Raw genomic sequence first — 25,270 nt, 5'->3', positions numbered from 1 at the left:
GCTCACGCCTCACCTACTGCAGGAAGAAGGCGGCCATGGAGGAGCCGGAAGCAGCAGTGGCTTCCACCCACCTCGAGACACATGTGCCTACAGCTTCACTCGGGTGGAGCAAACGCTCCCTTCGGATAAGACACATTCACAGTCCTTGACACATACTGAGGTGCATGGATTCTGTCCCTTCAGTTATAAATTAAAAGACTGCCTCAAACAAAATAGTTGAAAACAAAAACGAACAAACAAAAACCCCTCTTGCTCCCATGGCAAGAACTGCGGAAGAACTCACTGGAAGACCCTCACCCTGACTACGTCCTAAGAAGCCAACTCAAAAGCTGCCCGAATCACTACGTGAACCACGACAGATAGAGAGCACGACATAAAACGGGAGCTTGCTGGATACCCCGAATACCACAAGCCAGACTATGGCCTACGGAAACAAAAGTTATGGAAATGTGCAAGTAGTATGTACCACAGCTTGAAAAAGGAATGTAAACATAATGTTGCTTACCACAGAAAATACATCGCAAATTAGTGCTGTCCTGGGTAGCAGCAACCTTGCTCTGGGCTGCAACAGACACCTGGTGTTAGAAGCTTCAAAGGACAACGGGGCCGTCTGAAGAACTTCACACAAACTAAAAGGTGCTTTCAAAGGTTCAAAATGTTTTTATACATACGTCCTATCTAGATCCTCATTCTGGAAGCTCTGTAATTTAATAAAAACGTATCTTCTTTAATATAAACTTTAAAAAAGAATTTTTATGTGTAATCTTATTTGTGGAAAAACCCTGTAAGAAGCCCCAGACCAAATGACGCACTTCTAGCTTCTTTCTGGAGTTAGACAATCAGAGAGTGCAATCAATCCACATTTCAAAACCATATTTTGAAAAGTAAATGGAACTGAGGTACAGGAGGTCAGCTTCCGTAGCTGACTTAATTTCACAGTATCTACCCTCTTGAGCATTTAGAAGACTTTGCAGCTGAAAAAAATTCAGGGGAGACACTTAAAATTAACTTAACCTAAGAAGAATTCATTTCTACTAGTTGAAAAAGACAAAAGTCGTTTTAAACAGCCTGTAGCAATTAAAGTGTTTTATAGTCATTGATGTAAATAAGAGTATCTTCATTGCACTCTGAAAAAACATCAGAACTATTCACTGTTTTACCAAGCCATATTTAATGATTCCTTTTTTCCCCCCAATATGTTTATATACTTGACAAAATATCTTACTAAATACACGTGGCCACTTCAAATAGCCATTTATTATTTAGGCTACCTACATTAAAATTTACCCTAAGTATTAATGAAGTAAATTCTCTTTAACAGAAAAAAACTCAGTGAGAAGAAGGTGCTAATTTATGAAAAGGGGAAGGGCTTATATAAAATCAAGGTGACAAAATTGGGATGGGAAAAACAAAATTAAAAATTTTCTTACTATTACATTAGTGACATTTATAACTTTGTATCAATAATTTTCTATAAAATTCCAAAGAAATTCTTTTCAGCATAGGAAAGATTTTCTTTTTCCCTCGGTATTAGCCAAAAAACAATGAACAGATTAAAATATAGTGACTCAAGAAAGACTGCATAAAGGCAAACAAGACAGACAGTATTTTAGATTTCCCCAAACTGTGTTCTTTAAATAATACAATTTATGCTAATTAAAAAAGTTTACATAGAATCAGAACCAAACCAATTTAAAGACCATACATCTGAAAATGGCAATAAATCTTAAATAATCAGAATTTTAAAAATCATTTTTAGATTTAATATCATCCAATTAAGTTTAAACCTTGCTTTAAAAATATTACATACAGCAGATATTTTCAAACACAAAATAAATAAGATCGAGAAATGTCACCTTTGCTAAGTACTTTCAACAACCCTGTCTATTATATTATTATTATTATTATTATTAAAGCCGCATGCACAACATTCACTGTAATGACAGGAGAGAGACCACAGGCATACATGTAACATGTCTACCAAGTCAATCACATCATTTCAAAGGAGACAAACAATTTAGGAAATTTTCTATAGTTATATTTTAAGTTTAAACTTTAAAAGAATCTGTCTTACCAATGTCTGCAAATGACTACTCCTGTAAAGCCTTTATTAATAAACATGCCTGGTCTTCAGGTTTTACCCTTCTGTTCCTTTAATTCATGTTTAAAGGGAAAAAGAGTAAGGAAAATATAAAAACTTTCAAGAAAGCCCTGAGACAGGATCTCGCCTCGGACCGCAAAGCGCCTGCCAGGCTGCGCTGCCCATCACACTGGCTCAGCCACCTGACCGCTGTCGGAATGCGGGGAGCCCACGCAGACCTCACGAGACCCCCCACTCGCCACCAGAAACTCCCACTCTTGTCTCCGTTTACGCCTGCTAAGCACCACTCTCGCCCTCGGTATCTTAAGGCATCTTTCTACGGACTTCCACTGCTCAGCACCGCATCAAATACTGCTCTCCGTCCGACCAGGGCACTTCCTGCCGGATGCTGATGCCACTTGTCCAGGCTCAGCTGGGGGGCGGGGGAGGGTGGGCAGTGCAAGAAGCGGCAGTCACGGCCCCGACCAGGCGGGCGCAGGAATGGGACGCCTGCGGCAGGCTAATGGTCCGCGCGAGTGCCAGTGCTCCGCACACCCGCAGAGACCCCGTCTCTCCAGGTCAGCCACAGGACCCATCAGGCTCCGCGCTCAGACGAGCACGGGCCCTGAAGGAAAGTACGCGCCGAGGAGGTTAAGATGCGCCAAACCCACAAGATGTAGCATCTGTACTGGACTTCTGGAGAAGCGAAATGAGCTCGTCTATCAGCCGCTCTCCCCGAGACAGTCCTGTCACGGGGGTGCCCACCACTCCCCTCAGGGGTTTGGTCTGAGTGGCAAGAAGGAAGCAGCCTGGGTGAAGCGGCCACGGCGACCACGCCGGGCTGTTTGCATCTTATCAGTACGACATGCTCCCGCCAGAGAGAATCACAACGGCAGACCCTCGGCTACAGTCCCCGACGCAGCTGGCGATGGGGCTATTATCCTCTCGGCCTTTTTTCTGAGCGGTCAATGAGATAATGCTTGCTTAAAGCTGGTTTTACTTCACTTTGCTCTCTAGAAAGCTGTCTGTTGAGGGGGCACGTCCATCACCAGCTTCCAAATGAGCAGCATTCGTGCTCTGACCATCAGTAAAGCCCCCAGGTGTGACCCTCATGACGGCGACGCTCTATGACATATGTTTTAAAAGGGAACAAAAGCAAATGTGTGTGTCTGTGCTAAGGTGTCAAGAACAGAACGGAGGAAGACACTGCAGTGGTGTGGCTGCCTGCAATGAAAAAACAAAAACAAACAAAACCAAACAAAATCGGGCAGCGCGGACATGCCAGTGGTGCAGCCACTGCTGCGGAACAGGATGGAGGTTCCTCAAAACTTAAAAGAAACAGAGCTACCCCCCCCATCCAGCAATTCTGCCTCAGGGCATATATCCGAAAGAGATGAAAACAAGATACCCAAGAAACGCCCACACCCCTATGTCCGCTGCAGCCTCAGTCACATCAGTCAGGACGCCGCAAAAAACTACTGTCCATCCGCGGGTGAACGGATCAAGAGGATGCAGTGTGTGAGATACTCTATTCTGGAACCTTACGGAATACACACAAGGGTGTATCACTCAGCAGTAAGAAAGAAGGAAATCCTGCGAACTTGGGTGGACCCTGCAGGCATCACACTAAGTGGAATGAGCCGGACAGAGAAAGACAAAGACTGCAGGGCATCACTCGTGTGTGGACTTGAACAAACAAACAAACTTACAGAAACAGCAGAAAAGTGGCTGCCAGGGCCTGTGGGGAAAAGGGAGGTAAACAGAAGCTGGTAAAAAGGTACAAACTTTGAGACATAAGATGCATAAAGACCAAGGCTCGAATACACACATGGTGACTGTGGTTGACAGCACTGTACTGTGTAACTGAAATGTGCAGACTCACCCACCACACACACACACACACACACACACACACACACACACACGTGAAGATGACAGATGTGTTAATTAACTGGATGGGAGGGATCCTTCCACAATATATGCTATATCGGGTCATCATGACATGTGCTTTAAATACCTTACAATTTCGTTCGTCAATTATACCTCCGTAAAGCTGAAAAAAAGACACATACAGACATATATGTGGGTCTCATTCTACAGGACCCCGTGCCAGCAGACACGAGAATCACAACAAAGACCAAACTGTGTTCAGAGTAATGGTGTTTTTAAAGGGCATTTTAATACATTTTCAAAAAATGTTCATATTTTCTTTTAAAATACATGCAGTTTTTAATAACAGAAAATCTTTATATATCTCAGGAGTGTCATGGATCTCTATCGACACATGAAAAAATGCCAACATACAAACTTCTCTCTTGTGTCGTCGTGCCAAGTCTCAGGGAAACTGTACAGGTGATGGGGTTCCCCTGCCCTTTCGATTCATGAATCCTTCCCCAACTTATGCCCTCAAGAAACATTTTATTCCTTTCTCAGCAAGTGCAAGATGGCTGCTGACAGCTGATAGACTGCGGAGAATTCCTTACAGGCCTGAACTACGATAGTCCCAACGTGTCCCCAGCCCACACCTGTTCTTACACCATTTATCTTCAGCGGTGGAATCAACGACTCTGTCCCCAGCTAAAGAAACCATTAGAGTCGACCAGAATGTACCAGCCTGCCACATCCCGACATTCATGAAGGGGAGACTGACCCACGTCCCATGTTTACTTCCCTGCAGGGCCCTCGGCCACCACGGGCACCAGGATGCACACGCACAGTCTGGCAGCGGCACTTTAACGAGCAGGATCTGCTTATGGCCGGAGCCCGTGATCTATTCAGTGACACAAACCAGAAATCCAGGGCCCTGCTCACCCCTTCCTTTTCATTACGACTAGTGAACCGACTGCCAAGCCCTTCCTGTCCCCTCAAAATCCCTCTCTCCCAACAGCCTCTGCTGCCCCGTGACCTCTTGTCCAGACAGTGGTTTGCAGAGGGACACACTTACCCCAGAATGCTGACCACACACAGGCATGGGAAAGAAAACACCAGCACTTCTATTTCTGTTCATTTTTCTCTCATGCCTTTTTTTCCTTAGGTTTCATAATATATGCAGAATGTCAACACCCAAGTACACACACTTACACCAGACACACACACAAGCAGGGATCAGCTCCAACACTCGCAGACCGCTAGCCCTGACTGTGGCGGCAGCATCGCCTCACGAAGCTGCCCCTTCTGATCTCGGTAAGACCCCCTTCCCCACAGCAGCCAGTGAACCAGATCAACTCACCTCCCTCCATAAAACGTCATCGATTGCTTCCCACTGGTCTTCAGCTAAACCTCAAACTCCAGGGCCCTCTCTCTGTGATGTGACCACTGCCTCCGTCATCCAGTTCACGCTGTCTCCCCAGGCTCCAGGCATGCCAGTCTTCCCACCTTCCCCATGGGCTCGCCCGCAGCGCCTCCCTCTGCCCGGCCCCCTCCCCGACCCCCTTCCCCGGCTCCCTTCCCATGCCCTGATGCCCACAGTCGTCTTCCCCTGGGTGGCGGGAAGATTTCCTTCCATAGTAACTAGAACTTACTGATAGTCTACACTCAATGTGAGTTCCCATCAGGCCCCTACAATGAGGACAATCATTACCCCCTTTCACTAGGAGTTTTTTTTCCCTATTTCAAGTTTTAGCAACCATTTTCTCCTGTTAGCCACTTCAAAAAATCTTGAAAGGATATAATAAGCATGAATATAAATTAGGTAATTATCAAATTATCTAAGAAACTTGAAGAATCTGTCTGAAGACTTAGGAGAGAGGTTTGAGTACAAAATTATAATTAGGCAAAGTGGTCCAAACTTCTACTTGGTCGAGAGACAGACCCAACAGGCCCACAACAGCCCACAACACTGGAGACCAGCTGGGGGAGAACAACCAAGGCACCCAGCTCAGCGGGGAAGGCTGACTGAGGCACCGGCAGGAACACAAGGACGCCTCGGATCATTTTTCAGAAAACTCATACCACTTCACTCCCTTATCCACATGGAAGGAGCAGAAACACTGTAACCAAGAGAAGTGTTTGCACTCTCACCATACAACAGAGACTTTCAAAGTCCCTGTCTCTTCAGTCCTGCTTTTACAAAACAAAAAGAATTAAGAGAATCAAAAAAGGTATCAAGTTTCTAAGTGAATGCTCCTGGATGTGGGAAAAAATGAAGGCAGGGCAGCTGTGGGCAGGGGAAACCGAGCCTGGGGACAAAAGATGACGTGGTCAGAGATTTTGCAAACCCGGTCAAGTGCTTCCTCTGTTTGCATTCAGCTCGGCACACACTTCTGCTGCAATTCACCACGGTTTAAGAGGTTGAGTTTTTTTTTAAACTAAAGAATCTGCAGAAAGCTTTCTGCTTTGCTTTTAAGCTCTTTACTTTAAAAAAATGCTAAGATTCGGTCATTGCATTCACCATACACCACAGCCCAACAATTTTAAAATAAGAAAGCCAACTACTGAAATGTGAGAGTCCCACTGGCACAACTTAGCACACCTAGACATGTGACACACGCTTTTTATTACGCTGGACTTCTCACACTGCCATGCGTGACCCACACTACAAGACAGCTGGAACCATGAACACATCACGCTGAACAAAAGCCGGTCACAAAAGAGCACGTATCATCTGGTTCGACGTACAGGGAACGTCCAGAATAAGTGAGTCTCCAGAGAGCAACTCCATGGTCGCCAGGAGCAGGGAGGGGTGGTGGCGGCGGCTCCAGGCTGGGGGGCTGCTTTCCTGTGTGACTGAACTGTCTAAGGCTGACGGCGGGGACAGCTGCTCAACCCGGTGAAAGCACCGACCACTGGGCCGTACGCCTCACACAGGGAAACACTGTGCGAAAGCTCCAGAAAGCTGTAAAGGAAAAATACAGTGCCATGGTGGCTTTGTGTTCTTTATCTCAAAATCGTTTTTAACACAAACTTGAAAAGTATTTTGACCCCTATCACCTTTCCCTTATGGAAAATATAAAAGGTGATTGTGTCCGGGTGGTAGGATTTTAGGTTTTTTTTTTTCTTTCTTCTCTATGTTTTTCTGCACTGCTTAAATTCTTAAAATAAGCACACAACTTTTTAATCATAAAAACAAAAAACAAAACAAAACAAAAAAAACCACTTATCTTCCCCTGAAAAACAAAATGCTGTGGAAATCAGAGTTCCACTAGCAAGAGCTCTGGCTGGCTGAGGACCCTCCTGACTCTGGCCTTAGATCAAAGAAAAGGACACAAATGATGAAGGAAGGGACCCCAACAATGACACCAGGGTGACCCCAAGGGTCTGGATGGGCTACAAGGCTAGGATGCCCTTTCCAAACTCGAGAGCTGGTGTGGGAAGGTCCGTGGCAGCGCCCCTGCCAGCAGGAATCAACACTGAAGGGGTTTCTTAGGTGGTGCCTCTGAATACCCATGCGCTCATCGGGATGGTTCATCCCAGTGACACCAGTACAGCAGGCTCCCTGTCCATGGGGCCCAGCGCCTGGCTCTCATCTCCGCATAGGAACTCCAGCTACTCCAGCATGGAGACCAGGAAGCAACTTCTACCAAAAACCACATCAGGCAATTAATACTTGCAACGAAAGTACACAAATTTACTTTTTGAAACTCAAAAAAAGGTAAAGTTTTATTAAAAGGATAATTTGGTTAAATACATAAAACACAAAATAAGCTGGGCTTGTTCACATGGTGCAGGGTTTACCACTGGAGCTGCTGGAGGAGGTGGGGTGGGGGGCTAGGAGGACAGAGGCAGAGGGAGAAGCAGACTCCAGGTGGAGCAGTGAGCCCAATGTGGGGTCTTGATCTCAGGACCTTGAGATCATGACCTGAGCTAAAGGCAGAGCCTCAAATGACTGAGCCACCCAAGCACCCCATTACTCTCTAAATACACTGTCTCACGAATGGCGGTTAGCGGGCCATAAACTCGGCTGCCTATTCAAACGTGATGGTTTGCAATGGTGATGAAGAATTGGTTTATTTACTCAAATAACACTAAAAACAGAGATCGTTTATGTTATAAAACTTATAAAAATTAAGGAAACTTTAAATTATGAGTGTCACAGGTTCCCACTCTTAATAAAGTGTTACTCAATAAAGTACTTCTTTTTCAGGAAAACTGTACACTTACCTTTTAAATTTTATATATACATACATATATATATATGTATATATACATATATATACATATATATATATTTTTTTAAGATTCTATTCATTTATTTGACAGAGATCACAAGTAGGCAGAGAGGAAGGAGGAAACAGGCTCCCTGCTGAGCAGAGAGCCCGATGCGGGGCTCGATCCCAGAACCCTGGGATCATGACCTGAGCTGAAGGCAGAGGCTTTAACCCACTGAGCCACCCAGGCGCCCCTTAAATTATATTTTTAATATTTATTTTCATCTATAGGTTTCTATTATTCTACTTTCTTCATTAGACATTTTTCATGTTAAATCTGAATCTTTTAACTACTCACCCTCTAAAAATAAGATGTAAAAGCAGCAGTAATTCATTGTTGTTTACAAACAAAATGGGGGTTGGGGGGGTCTTCAGTACCAGCAAGAGCCTGGAAGGAAACACCATGAAACGCCAGGACAGCCCGCGGGAGCCCGAGGTCCCTGTGATGCGCTGTGTGACTGTGGAGTTATGGCCTTGTACTGTCTCCTCAGAGTTAGCGGTCTGCCTCGCCGGACTTGAAGATGCTCAGAGGTAACATCTGTGCCACATTCACATCCTAATGTGAGCAACCAGCACGACCAGCTTGGCACGGAGTAACTGATATATTTGTTTAGCTCAAGTGATTTTTCACAGAATCCACTCAAATGAAAGAGCTTGTAAAAGGTATACTGTGTGCTAGTGGTCGTCTAAGTACCTTTACTCCAATCCATCTAAATGATGCAAATGGAAGATGAATAGGAGAACAAATCAATCTGTACATAATTTTATTAAAAAGGAGAGATACATAAGACCAAAAATATTTAAACAAAAGTCAGGGAAATAAAACTGGTTTTAAATTAAAACAAAACAAAACAAAACAAAACAAAAAAACCTTTGGGTGGATGTATCTGAAGTTTTTAATGGACTGTAACGTTGGGATCCCATGAGCCTCCAGGAAAGAGGGAATTCTTTACAAACAAGGAAGCAGCCTCGTCCACAGCCACTTTCCAATATGAAGAAATTCAGGTGAGGGCAAGTTCTTTGCCCAGTCCTTAGGACCGAGAGCCATCAGAAGGCAGGGCACAGGAGCAACCCTTGAAGGGAGGCAGGACAGCAGAAACCAGAGCTGTCCTGAGAAAGGCAGTCTGGCCATGCATCCTCTTACCATGTACCCTCCTAACAAGCTTACCTGGAGCCTGCGTGTAAGCAAACCCACACTCCACACACTGCTGCCATTGCTCTTCACAGAAAGGTGAAGTGCACGAGAAACACCAGTGGGACATCTAGAAAACACTTGCTCAAAATCATACTGTACTGAGTAGAGGGGAAGTTTCGGCAGAGAAATAAAAGCTGCACTAACAGACAAGGTGGGATCACCTCGGTCCTGAACACCCCCACTTCGGGGGGATGCGATCTTGAAAACAGAACTACACTCTGCAAACGGAGGCAGATGTGTTTATTTACAAGTGAGGAGATGTCATTCAAGCCGAGTTCCCCAAAGAATAGCATGGATCCCGCTGGAGTGGAAAAACAGTTATGGTTTCCTGCGAACAGAATTCTAGACACGCTGACATCCACTCATGGAAATAATGCTACCAGGTACTATTACTGCATTAAATACACTTGAGAGTTGTTTATAGATCACATCTTAGTCCAAATTAGCAGGCAGTAGGTCATCAGAGATGCTTTGAGTAACTTGATCTGTTTGTGCCAAGAGAATCTGCTAGTAAAGACTAGCAATGTCACTAACTTTGGTTCTGCCAAATTCATTTATTCAATCCAGAAATTAAAAGTTTAAAGTGTTCTGAGAAAACACAAAGTTCCTCAGTGGTGAAAGCAGCAGCAGAAAAAGCCGCGGCCCGGGATGCAGGGGGCTGTTTGCTGAATGTACAGTCCAGAGGGGCCAGAGCCCAAGGACCAAGAGCCACATGAAGGAGCTGCTTTGTTCTAAGAACAACGGAAAGCAAGCAGAACGCTATCTGGTGCCCACGATAGCAGGACTGCGACAATCTACAGTGCCCCACATCAATGCAAGGTTTCCCCCCCCCGCCCCCGGCAGTACTTGTAAAGAGACCAGAGACCCACTTCCTGGTAATTAACGTCACTCATTCAGTCGACATCTTCAGATTGGGATGTACGCTCCTAAGGCTTAAATATATGAAGACTAGGGACTCTAATTCTGAGTAAGAAAAGGTAATTCTTGTGTTTAGCACAGCATTACCACAGTAAAGACCAGGACAGTATCTGCAAAGGAAAGTCCTTACTATAAATGCATTTCTTCCTACGTCAACGACACTGTCATAACCAAATACTCCCGAAAGTTTCCAGAAAACAGAAGCCGTTTGTTTTCTGGTGTGAATTTTCTCAGAAATTGCAAAAGCCCACAGAAACAGCAGGTCTACCTTATGAGAACTATTTTCAGTGTCTTCCGATGAGCAGCTCGCTGTGTTCATTCTACCTCACAATCACCACTCTGTCCCTCTGCTGAGACACACGCTGCCAGGCAGACCTTTCGGACTCGTCTGTCTTCTCTACCCAATTCACAGCCTCTTAAGGTCCACAATTTTGAATTACTCATTTTTGTTTCTCTCATAACACGTAACACAGAACCTTATTAAGAGTGTAAATAATTCAGTTCCCTGTGGCTTTTTTTCTTTAGATCATGAGACCCACCTACCTCTTGGGAATTTTCTATGGGTTAACGAAACAATAGTCTTTATACAATACCGACTTCAAAGATACCACTATTTAATACCATCTTCAAAAGACTGATTAGAATTTTTCTGTCTTGCCTACTAGAACACAGAAACAGAAATACCCAATGTTCACTCAGAGACAGCAATGTACGCAAGCTCTTTGCTGAATGCAAACACAGACAAGCCACAATACACCATCCCACCCACAGACCAATACAGGGCAGTCCAAATCCAGCTCTATGAATGGCGGGGCACCTCGGCTGCCCTGTGTTGTGACTGGTCTCAGCAGAGAAGTAGGTCCTGCAAGTCAGTTCTCACCATCAATGAAGAGCAAGGTGGAGTCTGTTTTATTAGAGCTGCTCCCTACTCCCTACATCCTTACTTAAAGATGGAAAAATCTAACAAAACAGGTAGCAGAATTTCTGACATCCAGCAAATACTTCTCCAATTTATGAGCAACAAACAGGACTAAATTTTAGGAATACAAGTAAAGGGACTATATAATTACCACTCTGCTGCAGTAAAATGTGCAAATAATCAAGGATGACATCCCAGATCACGGCAGTGCCACTCATTAAATTTTAAACTGTCTGTAAAGTAAGCTGAGAAACGTCATCCCCAGCCAGACCTGAGTCAGACCTGACAAGAGGTCCCGCCACCAGAGAAGCAGAGAAACAAGAATGACAGGCAGAGAGAAGAGCGTGTAGACAACAAACTTCAGGCCACAGGCACCTTCCATAAGACTATGACATGCAGATTCAACAGAAAAATCTTGTCTCTTATAGTCATTCGGTCACATCCTTCTGCAGCGGGCCCAGCTCCAATTCCGCACCGTAAGACTAACACCACGCCCGTGAACAATGCAGTGTCAGACCTGAGTCACAGCCACGCTGAAGTGCTTTCCCCAAACAGCTAGCTATCTGGAACTTCAAAGTCTAGAAGCAAATATTTTCAACTTCATTTATTACACGGATTACAGAAACATATAATTCAACTATTAGAACATCACTGTGGAAATCACAAGAGAAATCACAAACGCACCAATGAGAAACCAGAACCTGAACTTCTAAGAGGCAGAGCTCACACAGCCACAGGGGTTACTAGTGTTGGAGAGAAGATGGTTCCAAATCTATTGCTGGGCATTTTTTATACGTGCAGCAGGAAACAGACCCCCATTCTCCCTGCTGCTGACAGGCGGTGACAATCCGGACAGGAGTGAGGTCTGCACTCTGCCCACTACCGGACAGGCCCAGCCTGGGAGGCATCCTGATGGGAAGCACAGAAGATGCAGAACAGAGGGAAGAATAATGACAGAAGAAAGGCTCCTCTGTTGTAAGCAAAGCTAGGCTTATCTTAAAGACACAGAGTCTTAAAGAGATAGAAAATATGGAACCCCAATTGTCAACCACTAAGAAGACAAGAGCTCTTTGCTAGGCTGCCTGGAAAGGATAAAAGCCATTGGAAATTCTCTCCTCAGTCCACAGTGCCCCTGATGATTAATGAGGGCAGTCATCCTCAAAGGTTCTGGTCCCGGCCCCCTCATACTCTTAGACATCATTAAAGACCCTGAACAGCTCTTGTGAAGGTGAGTTATAGCTACTGTTATTTGCTGTATTAAATAAACAATATTCTTCCAGTTTTAATTTCTAGTAATTCATTTTAGAAATAGTAATTCTTTTCCAAAACAAAATTATTTCCCAAATAAAAAATATTAACTATTAGCATGACATGGCTTTATATTTTTACAAATCTCTTTAATGGTTGGTTTAGCGAATACACCTGTATTATTTTATTTGCTTTTGCATTCGGTATGTTACAGCACCTTGCTTTGGCTGAAATGTAAGAAGGAAAAAGGAATGCCTTACAGACTCCCTGGAAGGGTCTAGAAGAGGGTCCTCAAGGATCCCTGGAGCACACTTCTTAAATCCTGAGTAAGGGCTTTCAACTTAAGATTTCTGATGCTGCAGGTGGCTTGGCCCAAAGAAAATGAGAATATGGAGAACAGTTAGATAGAGACCATAATCCAGGGATGGCATTGCTTCTTGGCCTTTTGGCCTAAGATCAAGTGCAGAATCCAGGGATGGCATCAACCCCTCCGATGACAAGGGGACGATGAAGGCATCTACAAACCACTAGTGGAAGCTACAAGGTAAACACTCATTCAAACTATCCTGACCAAGAACTAGCAACAGAGTAATTCCAAGTATGACTCACCACAAATACTGGAGGATAAAGCTATCCTGAACAAATGAGAAGGATGTAATACCTTAGTGTTTACCACTGGCACTAATCCAGTCACTTTCTAGTCCCAGAACTTCAAGATAGCTCTTGCAGGTGAGGCCAAGGGAACAGAACCAGCGAGAGGCAGCCTTCCAAGGGAATCTGGGTCTGGTGCACCCACTGAAAGTAACGATGCCTGCGCTCCATCCTGGGGAGAACAGAGATCCATCACCCAGATCACTTTCCAGAAGTGCTCAGTGCCCCCTGGAAGCGCAGCTGAGGAAGGGAGAGACATGGGCGGGAAACTAAGGCTTAGAAGTATGATGGGTAGGACACAGGAACTAGAAGCCTGACTCAGCAGCTCCTGACCTGTTTCACAGCTGAAAACCCTTTTATTACTTTAACTAACCCCTTTGGACTAGACGTTGGGAGTGAGCCTGTCCAAAGAACCTTTCACAAGTAATCAGACATGCAGCTGGTCATGTTTTCAATTCAGGTCCTGGGGCTGTTTAAGCTTTCTTACTGGCATCTTGGCACAATCACATAATCACAAAAAGATCCAAAATTTCCTAAAATGTCAGTAACAGTAGGTCAGAATTTCTGATAGGTTTTAAGCGGAGTATCTCTACAAAGAGCTGGTAATTTTTAGTCCCAAGCAAAAAAACTTAGTATCTGAGCTAGCGGTGTAACATCACCTGTCACTGGAATGTATGGAGCAGCACTGTTCCTTTAGCGTTCCAAACTGAGGGAGAGCATCTCACAGCTACTTGTTGTGTGGTAGTCTTGTGGGTAACAAACTGAAAATCACTGTTCTAACATGAAAGAAATCATCTTCCACAGAATAGGACATACACGTTACATTCATGTTAACTGTCAGTAAGTTACTGAACTGGGGCACCCGATGGCTCAGTCTGTTGAGCCCAAACCAAGTCATGATCCTGGGACTGGGCCCCATGTTGGGCTGTGCTCAGCAGGGAGTCTGCTTGAAATTCTCTCCCTCTCCTCCTCTCACTAATAAATAAGTAAATCTTCAAAAATGTTGTTACTCAACTTGGGGCTGAACACATTTGCTCTCTAATTTCATTTTCAAGTCTGTAGAAAAAATTAATAGTTTCTTTGCCTGAAGACAAAACTGTGTCTATGTACCTTCCTTTCTGAAACCTGGACTCAGATTCACAGTAAAAATTGACTTTATGTTGAACTATGTTTTCACTCCAAAGCTAACGGTCATACCACGTCTCCCACAGACGCCGTCCTCGCCTGCAGAGCTCTGCCAAGGTCCTGTAAAATGGGCAGCCAGAAGTCCTTCTCAAGGAAAACAGGCACCTAAGGGGGTGAAGCACTAGAGTATTGGCTTCCCGTGCACTCACCTGACTCACTGCTGTCATGCTCCCGTCTCAAGTTCCCCTCTGTTCTCGTGATTTCTGTCTCCACGAGGCATCTCATGCTTGTCCCCCTTGCCTCCAGCAGCTCCCTTTTCAAACCACTGCCACTTTCTTAAGCACAGTTTCTTTCCCCTCGCTCCACCTGCTCAAAAACTCCACTAACTCCATGTCTCCCAAAGGCCCTTCTTGATTAAACCTAGCTTCTGACTTTCTCCCCAAAGGACAAAACAGGCAAACAAGGCTCACTCCTTCCTCTCCCGTTCTGCCATCTCCCGGCTCCCTGTGCCTACACTTCATTTACCTCCCTAAAGTAGCTCCAAAAGCCACCTCATCAACACCTGCCCAGAGGCCCCTCTGCAGACACCTCATTCCCCTTCAGAGAGAACTTCATCTGTGCCTCAGCGGGGGCTTTCTTTCAGGGACGATGGGTGTGTCTTCTCTCCCCTCCAAGATAAGAACCCCTGGACAGGAGATCTGAGGGCATTCAGATGCACCCATACCATGGAGGAATTAACAAACTTCCTCTGGGAAAAAAAAAGGAACAAGGCAGGTCTTCACCAGGGAGTGAAGACAAGGAAGAGGCTAAAGAAAACCAAAGTCCTTCCTCGAAGCAAGTTAACCCGTATTGCAAAATTTTCCAGGTGTTTATAAAGATTAGCATTCAAAAACAACATCTTATAGCTTTGTAATACTAATGTCTTCATCTCATTGAATTCCCAGCATGATCTCCTAACATGGTCTCCAAAGGAAACAGTGGTAGAGAAGTTAAGAGAAGGCACCCGGCCACCACAGGAAAGGACAGCATTAGAAAAGTTAGAGAAGGCACCCGGCCACCACAGGAAGAGACTGGCTCTGACTCCAATTACAAGTGCTTTCCACTAAATGAAAGACCTTGAAATCTTACTAAAATACATGAGACAAAAAGTAAATGAAAGCTCTTTTCTTTCCTATTTTCTGGCCCCAAAGTGACTTTCCCTGATGATGTTGATTTGAAAAGCAGAGAAACAGCCCTTACCCCAGCTGTGCCTCCCCCTCTGGGGCTATGACCCAAGGGAAGTCCCCTGGGTCTTAACAGTCTCTGTAACTGGACACTAGAGACACAGCTCCAGCAGATCAAGCCCCCGTGCCTGTGAAGACTGTGAAATTACACGTGGGGGAGAGTACGGAAGAGGTAAGGATAAAAGCAGGACGTGACTGGACCCACAGAAAGCCGGTCCCACCCACCCGACCCCCAAACCTGTTACTCACTGCATCCTGAGGAGCAGCTAACACTGTCTGTCTCGAAAGAGGACTTCAGTAAGGTAAGTTGATTGGGGAAAACTCAGTGAAAAATACTGTCCAAAAGACAAGCTCTGGGATTCTTTCAAGGTCCGATCTCATAGGATTTTATGAGGGCCTTAATAAAGTGCTCCAAATGTAGCATCTCCAGAATCAAACCCGTGACCCAGGGCCCAGAACCACACCCGCCCCTCTCCTCCTCTGGCTAACGCCATTTTTGCCAGTGGCCTGGATGATGCTTGGTGGCTGGAGGGACATGTCTGTAATCACCTCACAGCACCCCTGCCTCCTTCCTGGCCTGCCCATCACAAGTCACTGACAGAGATCCTAAACGTGTTTTTTTTTTTTTAAGATTTTATTTATTTGACAGAGAGCAAGAGCGCGCGCGCACACACGCACACACAGAAGGAGAGACAGGCAGAGGGAGAAGCAGGCTCCCCCGCCAAGCAAGCAGCCCAATGCAGGGCTCAATCCCAACACCCCTGGATCATGACCTGAGCAAAGGCAGACGCTTAACCCACTGAGCCCCACAGGTTCCCCCACCTAAATGGGATCCTATGTAGTGGTCTAGCTGTGGGCCCCAGGGCAGGTCGCGTGACCTTCTGTAAGCCTCACTCTTCTCTCCAAGAGGAAGACACCCCCAATGCTGCAGGGTTATCATAAAGACCATCAGTGATATGCATGCCTAGGAAGGACCAGGCATACAGCAGGCACCTAGTAAACAGACCATCGTTCTTGCCTCAGACGGGCTTTATGGACAAAATGCAACAACACCCTCAAGGACACAGCAGCCAGAAGTAGAAGCATCACCTCCTCGTCTCTCTGGTCCTCTTCCTCCGTGACGGCTCCGTTTCAGGGTGCCACCTTTCTCAACTGCGGCATCACAGCACACCCTAACCAGGCCAGGCCTGGGGCGCATGCTAACCTGCTAACCAGCCCACCACGTCCGTGCTAGAGCACACACCTGCTCACAGAACATGCTCCTGGCCCCCTCGCAGGTGGTAACTCCCCGACCCGGAAGATCCGGCGCCTTGCCACACACAGCGGGACACAGGCCCCTCCCCGCCTTCCCTGCTTTCTCTCTCAGATCTCTCTCCTCTGTAAATTCTCACACCTAGGCCACAACACTGCCTCTCCGTTGTTTCCCAATGCCCCCCCCACCCAGACCATCTAGAATGTTCTCCTACCACAGCCGAGGCCTACACATTCTTCAAATCATACCTCCAGCATCATCTGCTGTTCGAATCTCCCCTGGACCCCGGAGTTTTCTTTGGTACTCCCCAGTCCTTGGTGCGCACCTCACTCATGGTATCCTACACACTGTATCCTAACGTGCTGATCTTGTTTCCAGTAGCCCCAGCCCTGCTGAAAGCCCGGAGGGCAAGGGACAGGCCTTAGCCTGTTAGCATCACTCCCCACGCCTGCACAGGGCCTAAGCTCAGAGCACACTGGATGGCATCTGTGATAGGACCTTAGTATTGGTCCCATGAAACATGCGATCTGCAGGCCTGAAAAATAAATGTCACTATTAACAAGATATTTCTAGGAACTTTTTGAGATTTCTAAAATCCAATTAATTCTAAAACATATCTCCAAAAGATTGAAAAATGCGAAGATAAAATTCATATAAATGCTCATACTGAAGGTATATCAGACCAAATTTCCAGTAAGAGTAATTAATGGACTCTCTATATAAAAATATTTTTTAAATCTGAAGAAAAATTTAAACATGAGAATCGCATTGTATTCTCTTCTTCAAGCTATAAAATATATCTTACAGCTATAAAATAAATCTAGCAAAAGCAGTCTTAGCTAATGGTTAAAATATTTTAAGGTTTTCCCTCTACAAAAGTATGCTTAATCTTGGTCAAGAAGAATAAAAGTCGAATACACTTACTGGCTATGCTTACAATTTTCCTTTTTAAAAAGTGAATTTTTAAAATTATTTCCTATTTTCAAATACCCTCAACCTTTCTCAAAAAAAATTGTGCAAATTTACCTCCACTAATCATCACAAGACTAACTTTACATTTTATATAATCCACAACTATTTATCTGCAAAACTGTTACAAATATACTTGACAAACAACACAGAAATAAAAAATATCGGTCTGGATAATGCCATCCGAATGTAAGCGTTTAAAAATCGAGTCTATCATTAGAGAAAGGGGAGAGATACATTGTAGCATTTGGTACAGAAGAAGGAAGGCTAATTCAACTCTTTTTCAAAAACGTTAGAACATGTGATTTGTGGTTTTAAATTCCAAATATAACTAGCTGTATTTAGCACCTCCTGTACTTTCCAGTATATTAGATAATTGCACACCAAGTTAAAAACAAAATAAAGGAAAACATTCCTGCCACCCTCCTTTTCATAAAAGAGATGGAAATATCACACACACACAGAGCACCTTATGAAGGTCAGTATGAATAGCCCCAAAGAAAGTAGTTTTTTCTTCATTTAAAAAATGTTTGAGGGTTTAGAGAACTCAGGGACAAGGGAAAGGTGAAAGGAGAACCAAGTGATTATGGGTTTTGGCAAAACAGACAGGCTAGTACCTCAGCCCCTGCTCTGGAGAGCCGCGTGCTGCCTGGGCGGCTTGGGCTCTGAGCCCCCAACAGTCAGAGTGGCGCCACGGTTTTGCATGTGAAGGTGCTGAGGTTCTCAAGAAGATTCTGTCTGAACAAAGGTACGCATGACTTTAAAAACCTAAAAATCACTCAGAAGGATAAACCAACATTCATGGATAATACTGCTATTAGCAGCTAAAAAAACAAAAAACCAAAATGAACAGAACTATTCAATATTGAAAAATGGTTTTACAATGTGGCAAATCATTAAGCAGCAGGAAAGACTGATGTCTGCAGTCACTTCAGCTTTAGGAATGTTTGTTTCTGCTGCTTCTGATCAGAGGTTCACTGGGTATATTGTTTGCTTAGGGAGGGGACACACACGTTAAGCTTTTCCAACGTGGTTTTGGCAGGAAGACAAAAGATGATTTCAGTAAGGAGCTGGCTGTGAGCCCGAAGCGAACAGCTGTGGAAGGGGAAGGCACGCTCAAGATGAGAGGTGACATTACTGGGTACGGTTGTTTAGGTGGATGGGACGGGCCCACTAAATAACCCCGGGGGACGGGAGACACACGTATCCTACTGTGCAGAGCTACAGAGAAGACTCTAGCCTTCTGACTCTCAGCGCCTGCCTCCTCCTGCGCCTCCACTTCCAAGTCAGTTAATGCCATCAAAGATCAGAAATCAGTTTACTACAGTAATTTATGAGAAGTCATTTTCTAAATAAACCCTCTCCCAGGCTTTGTTTTCTCTGAGGAAACCCAATCCTCTCTGCAGGGAGCCAGTTAAGCCAGGCCCACCTGTTCCACCACTATCCCCGTCCCCTCGGCCTGCACAAGACAGGCCTAGGCTGTGACTCGGAAGAGAACAAATGTCAAGATCATCTAAGAAGAATCTGTTACATTTTTCTGCCTTACCAAATGCTCATGGCTAGTGAGATGATGGGTGATTTCCCCACTTGCCAAACTTTCTAGAATGCGGAAACTACAAGAGAATGTAACAGCGTTTCTCCACACTAAGACTCACTGATTTCAAAAGATGGAGCTCAGAAGGAAAAACATGAGCATTTGCATTCTGAAAGCAAACTGCAGGACTACACAGGATAAAAACGATCCTTTCCATTGGGTAAAAACAAACCGATGACAAAATGAAAAACAATCATTTTAACCACTTTAGTAACATTTAGTTCCTAACATCCAGGGACACTCTTTTGAAGGTTCAGAAATAAAAATGCTAGTTTGTTTCACACATGGGGAAGCCAAACTTCAGTGTCATATATACACCCTCTACACTTTGGGCCTTTCATCATTTGGTGTGCAGCTGGCCTCCCTGTAGGATACGGAGCCACAATTCTAGTCTCTCTGCTACAGTGAGACCACAACAAGGGGACATTCTACCCCTGCAGCAGAAGGCAGACAAGAGACGTGCACGGGGGCACTCAGACAATCTACACCTGAGACATGCACACCCCAGGGCTTCTCTAGGCTCTGCACTAACAGATGAACCAGCAACTCCTGAGGCTTCTCAAGACAGAGAAGATATAAGAGCTATGTACCAATTCTTTACAGAAATCTTCATTTCTTCAAAAGAGCTCATATAAACCATCTACAGGCATAAAAAGGTGGTTTTGGCAAGATTCCCATATGTCTTCTTGCTCTGTAATTCATATCTGAAATAGACTAAGCCACAGGCTAGATGTTTCAACCCTTCTTAGAATAAGACACAGTATAAATAAAATTTAACATATCAATAACAGGTTTTGAAACTCTACACCTTAACAAGATATCAAAAATGAATCTGTCTCTCCTCTTAAAATATATAAATACATTTTGCTTAAGGCACATTTGTATATTCAACATCACTACTAAGCACACAACAAAAGCAAGAGAGATCACATTTACATTATTTTACATAGAACTTATTTTTAGAATATAAAATCTCTCTCTCCCTAAAGAGTTCACCACACACTGGTGTATTCGTTTTCAATTTTGTGAACCAAAACTAAAACACAGTTCATCTCTGATACATACACAGATTTAAATCCTGCGTTTTAAAACAGTGAATCGTTTCTGCTTCTCTTTTTTTAACCACCACGCCGTGTCAGAGGAGAGGCAATTCATGGCTCGCACCACCTGAGGGCGCTCCTAAAATCTTTAAACAACTTTCAGAATCAAGTTCTCACAAACGAAGATGAAAGGAAATCCAGTCCTACTTGAAGTTCACAGGCTCAGCAGTGACTTAAAAAATGTGTTTCAGAAAACATGTGTTTCTTCGTACAAGGGCGAGATGATAAACACACATAATTTATCTCCACTGCATGTTCTCTGAGCCTCAAATCACGCAACAAAAGCTGAGGTTCTAGAGGAGGAAGAGCAGAACTACCTTCGAAGGCGAGTTAAAAATTGACTGACTACCCAATATCATGAGATCATCCCTCTAGACCATATGCTTTTCATCAACAAGCCAAAAATTACATTTCTGTAGAGAACAATAGAAATTCGGGAATTACTTCAAATACATTTTACACACACATATACACGGCACTTGGAGAAAACAAGGAAACCCGGACACCGTACCTGTTTCCTGGGAATTCAACACCTCTAAGGCGTGCATCATGGCACTTGCGAAGACATTGGCATCCTCCTTGCTGCCAAAGTTGAGGCCGTACACCTGTCGAGCATCTCGCCACTGGTGGAAGGTCTGCGTAGCCTGATTGTACTTCAACCCCTTAGGGATGGCACAATTTATCACCACCTGAAAGATACAGATGCCCCCACAGAGTCAACCTGATATTCAGCAGAATCAACAGACCTTGACTGAGTGTTCTCACTCAAACCTGGTCCTTGTGGGCCTTGGCAAAAAAAAAAAAAAAAAGGTTAAAAACCATTCTCTCAGGTAACATCAGTCCACAGAAATCACAGTCTGATAGAAGGTAAGCTGTCTGATGTTACAAAGGTCTGCCTTAAAATAGTAAGTCGGCAGAACAAAAAAAAACAAACAAAAAACAAAAAACGACACCCTCATTAAATACATTTTAACAAGCTCATTTAAGTATTATACATTCAGAAAGCATGTGAAACATAAGCAGTGAACGCTGCCAGAATCCTGATCAAGAAAAAGGAATGTTAACACCAGAAACTTCCTTTGTAAGAAGTCCACCTCCCCAAAGGTACTAGCCACAGTTCCAGGCTCACAGATCAGTCTTGCAGGCTTCTGCAGTTATGTAAGGAGAGCTACGCGGTACATATGTCACGTGCCTGCTCTCTGTCCTTCACGACTGTTTACGGGAGTCAGCTATCTGTCGCATGCAGCTCAATTTATTCTTTTTTTTTCCTTTGAAGATTTTATTTATTTATTTATTTATTTATTTAATAGAGAGAGACAGCACAAGCAGGGAGAGAGGCAGGCAGAGGGAGAGGGAGAAGCAGATTCTCTACTGAGGAGGGAGCCCGATGCCGGGCTCGATCCCAGGACCCTGGGATGATGATGTGAGCCAAAGGCAGGCGCTTCACCAACGGAGCCACCGAGGTGCCCCATCTCTGGCTTCTTCGCTATCACTCTCTGCGGTGTTCCATCTTATCAACCACGCTTATTTCCCCATCCTCCCATTCATGAACATTTGCATTACTTGCAGTTTGGGGCTATTAAATGAGTGATGTTATGAACATCCTACTAAATGTCTTCTGCTACCCATGGGCACCCCTTCTGCTGTGCGTACACCCAGGAGTGGCGCTGTCATGGCCAAACACATGCTCAGCCTCAGCGGACCGCTCCCAGCAGCCCTGCAGATCCGTTCTATCAATCTCTGCTTCCACGGCGGCGTACGACAGCTTGTGTGAACACACACACAACATTACAACTGAACGGTCCGTCTTTATCTGAGCACTTCTGGTAGGTATGAATACCACACCATCCTGCTTCCAATCTGCATATCCCTGATTAGTAACGAGATATAGTACTGATTCGTGTTCTAACAGCCACATGGATTACCTTCTTCTATGAACACCTGCTTAAACTACATCTCTTGCCGTTTTTCTGCTGAGCTGTCCATCTTTTTCTCTATTGATCTGAAGAGTCCTTTATACATTCTAGATGGGACCCCACCCTGGGTAATCCAGGCTGCAAAAAGCTTCCCCCAGCGTACAGCCTGTCTTGTCACTCCCTGAATAGTGTCTTCTGATGAATGCCAAGTTCATAACTTTTATTCAAGTCCAAAGTAGCAATCTTTTCCTTTCATGATTAAGGTTTTTTCTAACTTGTTTAAAAAGTGCTTCTCAGGGGCGCCTGGGTGGCTCAGTGGGTTAAGCCTCTGCCTTCGGCTCAGGTAATGATCCCAGGGTCCTGGGATCGAGCCCCACGTCGGGCTCTCTGCTCAGCAGGGAGCCTGCTTCCTCCTCTCTCTGCCTGCCTCTCTGCCTACTTGTAATCTCTGTCAAATAAATAAATAAAATCTAAAAAAAAAAAAAAAAAAGTGCTTCTCAATTCCAAGACCATGAAAATATTATCCCACATTATTTTAGGAGCTTTACTGTTTTACTTTCATAGTTACATCTCCAATCCACCTGGAAAGTTTAGCCTCTGGTGTGAAATAAGGCTCAAGTTTCCTTTTCATTTCTATATGGCCATCCAATCAATCCAGCACTATCTATTAACTGTGCTGCAGGCTTCCTCATTTCATAAAGCAAGCATCTAGATGGCTGTTTTTGTTCTGCTGGTCAATATGCCTAACTTTGAGCCAGCATCAGTGTCTTAATTACGTCGCTCTATCCTGAGCGTTGGCTGCCACTGGAGTATGTCGTCCTCACTCTATTGTTCCTCGCTGTTGCCGTGGCTAGCCTCAATTCTCTGTGTGCATCTACAGTTTTATATGCAGACTATCAATTCTGCATGATTACACAATCTGCCTCTCTCTGCTTTTCACTGGAGGGTTCAGTCCATTTATTAGTTTCATGTAAATTACATACGAATTTGGGTCTAAACCCATCCCACCTTCTTTTAGAGTGTTACTATTTCTTATTATACCCTTCTACTAGCTTGCTAGTTATACAAGCTTTCACTGCCTTAGAGAGTCTGACAAGCATCAGCACCTCACTGTTACTTTTATAAAACAGATGACCACTGGGATTTGCCCATATTTACACCTGCTGCTACTTTTTATTCCTTTTGCCCTTCCCACGCTTCTGTTGGGGCCATTTCTGATCGTTTCTGCAACACGGCAGAATTTCAGTTTCTTTCAAAGCAGATCTCGTGATAAATTCTCTCCTTCTGTCAGAGAATGTCTTTAATTCACCTTCATTTTCGAAGAGGATTTTTATTACATAGGTCACTTGTTTTCTTTCAAACCCGCTGCCTTCTTGGGTTTTGATGCTTCTACTAAGAAGTCAGCTGTCTGCGGCAGTATCTTCAAGCTGTTGTGTCTCCACTGGCCGCTCGCGGGTCTCACACTGCACTTAGCTTATGATGATTTTGTATGATGGGTTTATACATGGTTTTCTCTGTATCTATCTCACTTCAGGTTTACAGCATTTCTAAGCGGATGTTCTATTATTAATTTCTGAAAATCCTTTTTCATTACCTCCTCAGTTTTTCTTCTGCCCTATTCTCTCCTCTCCCCTGGGCCTCTAATTACATATATATTATACTTTTTACTATGTCCACTATGTCTCTCTTTTTTTAAAGATTTTATTTATTTATTTGAGAGAGAGAGAGAGAGAGAGCACGAACGCACATGAGATGGGGGAAGGTCAGAGGGAGAAGCAGACTCCCTGCTGGGCAGGGAGCCTGATGCAGGACTTGATCCCAGGACTCCAGGATCACGACCTGAGCCAAAAGCAGTCACCTAACCAACTGCGCCACCCAGGTGCCCCCACTATGTCTCTTTTTTCTCTTAATCCCCTTCACCTCTTTCACCACCACCCACCAATCCCTCCTCCCTAAGCAATGCCCCATTTATTCTCTGGATTTATGAGTCTATTTCTGTTTTGTTTGTTTTGTTTTATAGATTCCACATGTAAGTGAAAATATACAGTATTTGTCTTTTATTTTGTTTAGTGTTATAACCTCCAGATCCATCCGTGTTGTTGCCAATGGCAAGGTTTCATATTCCTCTTATGGCTGAGTAATACTCTACTGTGTACACACACCACATCTTCTTTATCCACTCGTCTGTCAGCAAACACTTGGGTTGTTACTTCCACATTTTGGCTACCGTAAATACTACTGCAATAAACATCTGGGTGCATGTACCTTCTGGGGTTAGTTTTTGTTTCCCTATGTTTTTTTATGCGTCCATATTTTTCCTCTCTCAGAATTTCTTAGTTTCAGTCTGAATATGTTCTTCCTCTTTCTTGGGTGGGGGGCAAAGGAAGAGAGCGAATCCTAAGCGGGTGGCCCCTGCAGCACAGAGCCTGATCTGATGCAAGGCTCCAGCTCACAACCTCCAGATCACAAGCTGAGCCAAGCAAGCCACCCAGGTGCCCCTGAATATTTTCTTCTGACCTATATTCCCTTTACTGCTTCTCTTTAGTTGGCTGGAAAACCCACCACTGAACTGTTAACAGCACCGAGCTTTCAATTCTGAAATTTCCATGTGGTTCTTTTGTCAAGTTTCTATTCTCTGCTAAAATTCTCACCCTCGTGATACTTCCTAGAATATATCAAGCACAGTTACTCTAAAGTCAATTCTGGATTCCTGGTGGGACTGTTCTGTTACCACTTGTCTCGCCTCCTCACGCCAGACACCGTGTGTGGACAACTATATGGAAATCGTGAAGCCTACAGTGATGCTCTATTTTTCCAGGAAGAGTCACATTTGCTTCTGGCAAGCAGCTAGGGAAACTAGCAATCTGAAATCAAGTCAATCCCAGAGTGAATGACGTGATTAGAGGCTGGGTATCAGTTCCCATAAAGACCAGC

At 44.4% G+C, this 25,270-nt stretch overlaps 1 protein-coding gene across 2 annotated transcripts in view; it reads right to left on the bottom strand.

Moving 5' to 3' along the window:
• LOC111150887 (ENAH, actin regulator) overlaps positions 1-25,270 on the bottom strand; it is a 132,569-nt gene that overhangs the window by 39,075 nt on the left and 68,224 nt on the right. For both annotated transcript variants that reach the window (XM_022508567.1, XM_022508568.1), the window contains exon 3: positions 20,932-21,109. In XM_022508567.1, the coding sequence (XP_022364275.1) occupies positions 20,932-21,109 (178 nt within the window). The remainder of the gene's footprint in view (positions 1-20,931; positions 21,110-25,270) is intronic.

This window comes from Enhydra lutris, unplaced genomic scaffold (genome assembly GCF_002288905.1).
Source record: "Enhydra lutris kenyoni isolate GAN:26980312 unplaced genomic scaffold, ASM228890v2 scaffoldscaffold24, whole genome shotgun sequence".
NCBI classification, from domain to species: Eukaryota; Metazoa; Chordata; class Mammalia; order Carnivora; family Mustelidae; genus Enhydra; species Enhydra lutris.
Note: the sequence above shows the minus strand (reverse complement) of the source record. Positions and strands in the feature narration are given on the sequence as shown.